Raw genomic sequence first — 5964 nt, 5'->3', positions numbered from 1 at the left:
TGAGCAACCTGGAGATGGAGGAACATCCTGCCACGGATTCACCTTCTCCCGTGGGTTCAGTGGACTCTGATTTAAAAGATGTTTGAAAACAGCAACAGGACTTTACTGGGAAAAAAAGTAACCACTGTGACTGCAGGAGCATCAGGGACTCCTGCACATTTATTTTCTCCCCGTGTATTAGAGAATAAAGCTGAAAAAAAATTAGCAGACACTTGGTTCCTTTTTTTTTTTTAACCCCCCAAAACATCACCAACGTTACAACGAGATGTTAAAAGCCATTAAAATTCTCACGAGGAAACTTCAAGTCAAAATTAGGGTTCGCACCTGAGGGTTTCAGCTCTGGCCGAAGGGGTTTCACCAGGAAAATCCTCCCCGTCCTGTTCACCCACCACAGGACCGCGGGATGGATCCTCTGCGGTGCACATGGAGGTACAAACAGTCAGCTCCGAGACCATTCCAGCACCTTCCTCACCCAGAGCCCTGCGCGGGCACAACACCCTCATTTAAATGCTAATCAGCTTAATGAGCGCGTGGCCCAGCACGTGAGGTGTGGCTGTGCGTGCCAGGGATGCCTTTTCACTCCTGCAGGAAGGTGCAGCCCCGGCTCTTCCCCCGCAGCTCCCCGGCTCTCACAGGCGCTGCAAACCTGCTTTTTCTCTCTCACTTTGCCAGAAAAGCCTCCCACAAGGTGCATTAAAATATCTAATGTTGCTTCTGTGTGTTGCTCAAGTGTGTCCTCGCAGAACCCCCAAGGAAAACTGGAAAGGGAAAAAGGAGTTTCTTCTTTTTTTTTCTTCACCACAACAATTTATTTTTCTCATGTCTAATTTTACCCAAACAAAACACCACTTATATATGAAATCTAACTTAGGAGATCCCTTGTTTTATTAGCTGTTTTCTTCCCAGTTCCCAGGCACTGGCCCAGTGCACTGACTCAGAGCCCACAGACTGAGTTTAGCCCTGACCAGCATTTTCAGGTCAGCTTTGGTCCATCTTATCTTCCAAACTGCTTTTCACTTGCCACCCCAGCCCTCCCAGCCCAGTTAGTCCAGCCCAGTTAGTCCAGCCCAGCCCTCCCAGTCCATCCCAGTCCATCCCAGCCACAGGACCGTTTCTCCAGCAGTTTCAGCCCCTCGCCCCAAGTTGGTGCCACCTGTAGATTTGCCAAGTCCACCCCATTATCCAGGGTATTAATGAAGATCTCAAACAGGACCAGCACCAGTGTCAGCCAGTTTTTCACCCACTATGTAGTTCATTCATCCAGTCCACACTGGATGGACAGTCCAGTCCATGAGGCTGCCCTGGAAAACTGTGCCAAAAACCACCCATCACACTCATGGAATCCTGGAATGGCTTGGGTTGGAAGGGACCTTAAAGATCATCCAGTTCCAACCCCCTGCCATGGGCAGGGACACCTTCCACAAGACCAGGTTGCTCCAAGCCCTGTCCAGCCTGGCCTTGGACACTTCCAGGGATGGGGAATCCATGGAATAAACCTGTACCAGGGCCTCCCCACCCTCACAGGGAATATCCTAATATCCCCCTTCCTAATATCCTGTCTAAACCAGCACATGGAATCCTGGAATGGTTTAGGTTGGAAGGGACCTTAAAGATCATCCTGTTCCACTCCCTGCCATGGGGACACCTTCCTCTATCCCAGGTTGCTCCAACCTGGCCTTGGACACTTCCAGGGATGAGGCAGTCACAGCTTCTCTGGGCAACCTGTGCCAGGGCCTCCCCCTGCACAGAACCAACCTCTTCATCACCAAAACCAATCAGCACAATTTGCTTTTGGTGACTCTGAGCTGGCTCTTCCCAGTCACCTGTTTGTGCTTCAGGCACCTCCTGGAAATGTCCCTCCTGAGCAGCAGAAGGGGAAGGCCGGGTCGTTGAGCCTGGGCACATCATGGCTCCTGACTCACAGGTCACACATCAGCCTCCACTCAGTGTCCTGGTGCTCTGGAGATGGTGAATAAGTACTTTATTACCTGCCTCACACGACAATGTGTGCCTTAAATGCTGTAAGTCTTTTATGTGCCCCGCTGGGTAATTAAAAGATGCTTATCAGAAATCGTGAGTCAAGCAGGACATGGGAACAGCATCCAAATGGAGGAGATGTTTTGCCAATAAATAATTTAATCCTCGTTCCTGCAGAGTGTTTCATTTATGAGGGGAAGACTTGGAACCCTATAAAAGGCCCCGGTCCCTTTGCCTGTCACAATCTGCTCCCCTGGTCAGCGCCTGCCTTCCCTTGGGAACGGGGTAAGACACAGCCCTGGGTCATTTTTGGATGGGGTTTGGATTCAGGAGGTCACAGACCTGACTTGTTACACTTGAACCTTCAAGAATGATGGGCTAAGCCAAGACAGAAGCTGTTGGGAGACCTGGGTGTGGGATTGGCACTACGGGCTAAGCCAAGAAAGAGGCTCTTGAGGGTGTGGGATTTACACACATGGTGTCTTATGGTTGATTCTGTTCCTGGAGGGAAAAAAAATGAAGGGGAAGGTCAGAAAGAGGGTTTGGACTTAATCTGACCGGCATTGGGCAGCTGTAGGTGTTTCCTTTGGACCCAGACCCTCAGGATAGTCGGGTGTGACCTGGTCACGTCTCACTAACGAGGCTTAACGGGGAGTCAAACAAAACCAGAGCAGACGGTGACACCAGCCTGCTGTTTTCCAGGCTTTTCCCTGCAGCTCAGCAATGATCTACTCTTCTGGAAGAGAATCCTACTTCAACCTGAACTCCACCTGGTACGACCCCTCGGGGTCGTGGCTGGACACCCGGCGGACCCCATTCCGCTACGGCTACGCCAACTGCTGCTCCTCGGGCTGCGACGGCGAGGGCGTCGAGGGCATGAGGGGCCACGACTACCGGCACTACGGCTACAGGCAGCCCGTCTGCTCCGAGAGGTGCCAGGGCTACGGCTCCTCCGAGTGCTGCCACGGGGGCTCCGCCTGCGTCCGGAGACCCACCTACAGCTACGGCTCCTCGGGGGGCTGCCAGGGCTACGGGAGGTCCGTCTGCTCCGAGAGGTGCCAGGGATCAGCAGGGGGCTGCCAGGGCTACGGGAGGTCCGTCTGCTCCGAGAGGTGCCAGGGATCAGCAGGGGGCTGCCAGGGCTACGGGAGGTCCGTCTGCTCCGAGAGGTGCCAGGGATCAGCAGGGGGCTGCCAGGGCTACGGGAGGTCCGTCTGCTCCGAGAGGTGCCAGGGATCAGCAGGCTCGTGCCACGGAGGGGGCTCGAGCTGTGTCAGGAGACCCACGTACAGCTCAGGGTTGTCAGGGGGGTGCCAGGGCTACGGCAGGTCAGTGTGCTCGGAGACGTGCCACGGCTCAGGGTACCAGGGGGGCAAGGTGAGCTATGGGAAGGCCTCACAGTGCATCCCACAGTGTGTCCCGCAGAGCAGCCCCAAATGCATCCCACAGAGCGCTCCAAAGTGTGCCCCAAAGTGCATCCCCCAGAGTGCCCCAAAGTGTGCCCCAAAGTGCATCCCCCAGAGTGTCCCGAAGTGTGCACCAAAGTGTGTCCCAGTGCAGACCTGTCCCCCTCCAGCGCAGGTTTGTCCCCCTCCAGTGCAGGTCTGTCCTCCTCCAGTGCAGGTCTGTCCTCCTCCAGTGCAGGTCTGTCCCCCTCCAGCGCAGGTTTGTCCCCCTCCAGTGCAGGTTTGTCCCCCTCAAATCCAGCAAGGCTGTGTGCCTGTGCCAAAGGGCATCCCAAGCCAGCAGCAGAAGCAGGTCTGCAAAATTCCAGCCCGGAAGATAAAGTAGAAGCCAAGAGGAGTGAGGACAAATGAAGGGAATGTCTCACTCCTGCACCCTCTGATGGGCCCCACGTCCTGTGCTGCTCACGGGGCTCTGCTCTGTCATCTTGCTTGTAACGTGCTTTGAAGGCGTAACCCACGGTCTCTGTGAAATATTAAATGCTCTTCCCCTCCTTATTTCACTGCAGACATGGAGGTAATAAAAAATGATGGCTCAAAACCCCCCTTGGCATCAGTGTTTTCCACTTCATCCCTTCGAGCTGCTTCTGGTCCTTCTTGTGGCCAGAGCTGGTGTTTGCACCCTCATGAGGCTCCTGCTTGGTTCAACCTGATGTCTTTTGATTCCTCCTCTGGCCAACTTCCTTGCTGGAAGGAAATAACAGTTTTCATCATGTTTGTGCAACACAGTAATTAAATAGCCATATAGTCATGGAAAAAAATCCCCCACATTTCATCAGAGAAGTAAAAATGAGAGGGTCTGCCTGGCACTTCATTTCATCCACCCATGAGGCAATGGGAACAGCTGGACTTGCACCACAAACCTCCAAAAAAAAGCCCTGGGGAAAAAAGTCAGGGAGAGAATTCGGGAATGGCTCTAACAGGGTGAAAGGCCCCGAACTCCTGGTTAGATAAGGCCTGGTGGGGCTGGGAGAGGAATCACCAGGGAGGATTTCTGGAGCAAAGCAGGGATCTGGAGCCGGTGACACAGCATCGTGTCCTCAGAGGCTCCTGGCACCTCACCTAACCCAGGTGAGAGCCTCCCTCAGCTCCATCTCCCCTGTCCTGCCCGGCCCAGCCCCCAGGACGTGACACATCATGGAATCAGCTGCTTCCCAGCACTAATGGGGGAGATTTCTCCTGCAGCACCACTTGAATAAGGAAAAGAAGCAGGAACAGGTGCAAGGGCACCTTCCTGGGGTGGAGGGTTTAGAGGTGGCCACATGCTCCCCCAACACCGCCACAGGCTGTCCTTGCAACGTCCCAAAGGCAATTCCTTCCATAAACCCAACAAATTACCCCCCCAAAAAAGCCACCATCCACTCAAAATATTGTCAGGGGACTCAGGGAAGCCTCTCCTGAAGAGCAGGAGCTTTGCAGGAGATGTGAGGGCTCAGAGACCAGCCGAGGGGTCAGTATGGTCCTGTCAGGGTCTCCCACGAGTGTCCTCCCCACCAGGCCACGCTCAGGGGGCCCTGTCACTGACAGAAAGGATGAACAGGTTTCTCCCCATCCACGTGACCTGGGCTGGAATGGCTCGTGGATCCAAGTTTCACAAGGATTTTTGTTCTCCCAACGTTTGTGAAATATCCCGAGTCACATTCCAGTTTCCTCATCTCTCAGTTGCTTCAGGTGATTCAGCTCCTCTGGGGGCTGATGAGTCTTCTCAACTCTGCATTTTAATTCCAATTCAATCTGTGCCATTATTAATATTACAGTGGCCTCTAGAGTCCTGGCTGAGATCAGCCCTGGGCAGATCCATAGGCAGAAAGACACATTTCTCCCCCAAGCAGAGCATTAAATCAGTGAAGATGCTGATCCCAATGTCCTCCCCCTCCAGCCTGGATGCTCTTGGGCTCCTGTGGAGCTTTAAATTCCTTCTGTTTGGCTTAAAAGCCCTTGAGTAATGAAAAGACTGGCTTGGACTCTTGCAAGGCTCCTTTCAGTGCCTCCTGGCTGGTTTTACTCAGAATTAGGGGTCTCTGGTGTTGCTCCCTGCCCATGTGCCCCCTCCTGCCTTCACCCACTCCCACGGTCAGCAGGAGTTTGGTGCAAAGCCTCACCTCGCCATGTCCCATCTCTAAACCCCCAAATCAAACCTCAGTGAGAGCTTTAGAGCCCAGGAGTGACTTGACTGCCTTTGTAACCCCCCAGGACTGAGCCCCAGTGCTGGCCCAGGGGCTCCTGGAGGACACAGTCCTTGTTTTCAGGTCATCCCCCACACAGACCAGCCCCAGGCTCTGTGATCCCCTGCTGCCACCCTCATACCTGCAGCCCTAATCCCCTTTGTCTCCTTCACCCACTCACAACCTAGATTCTTTTTTTCCCACGCTGACCAAATACATTTATTTTTACCACACACCCCCACGGCCTCATTTGTTCCCTTTCCCTTTCATTTTTGGGTTCCCTTCACAACCCAGCCCACCAGCCCACCCCACAATCCCACCTTCCCCTAATATTTGTCCCTTCCCAGTTTGGGCTTGCG

At 53.8% G+C, this 5964-nt stretch overlaps 1 protein-coding gene across 1 annotated transcript; it reads left to right on the top strand.

The window, feature by feature from the left end:
• Nucleotides 1-2700: 2700 nt before the first annotated feature.
• LOC108642360 (keratin-associated protein 5-3) lies at nt 2701-3768 on the top strand. Its single transcript, XM_029965906.1, has 3 exons — nt 2701-3089; nt 3129-3354; nt 3685-3768. Exons 1-3 carry the CDS (start codon nt 2701-2703, stop codon nt 3766-3768), a joined length of 699 nt encoding a protein of 232 aa, XP_029821766.1.
• The last annotated feature ends 2196 nt before the right edge of the window (nt 3769-5964 follow it).

This window comes from Manacus vitellinus, unplaced genomic scaffold, assembly GCF_001715985.3.
Source record: "Manacus vitellinus isolate BGI_N305 unplaced genomic scaffold, ASM171598v3 scaffold_123_pilon, whole genome shotgun sequence".
Lineage (NCBI taxonomy): Eukaryota > Metazoa > Chordata > Aves > Passeriformes > Pipridae > Manacus > Manacus vitellinus.
This window is presented reverse-complemented; position numbering and strand designations above follow the sequence as displayed.

Coding starts and splice junctions, on each gene's coding strand:
- LOC108642360 (XM_029965906.1), top strand. CDS start 2,701: ATGATCTACTCTTCTGGAAGAGAATCCTACTTCAACCTGAACTCCACC. Junction 3,090..3,128: donor AGGTCCGTCTGCTCCGAGAG/GTGCCAGGGATC, acceptor GGGCTACGGGAG/GTCCGTCTGCTCCGAGAGGT. Junction 3,355..3,684: donor CAGGGTACCAGGGGGGCAAG/GTGAGCTATGGG, acceptor CCTCAAATCCAG/CAAGGCTGTGTGCCTGTGCC.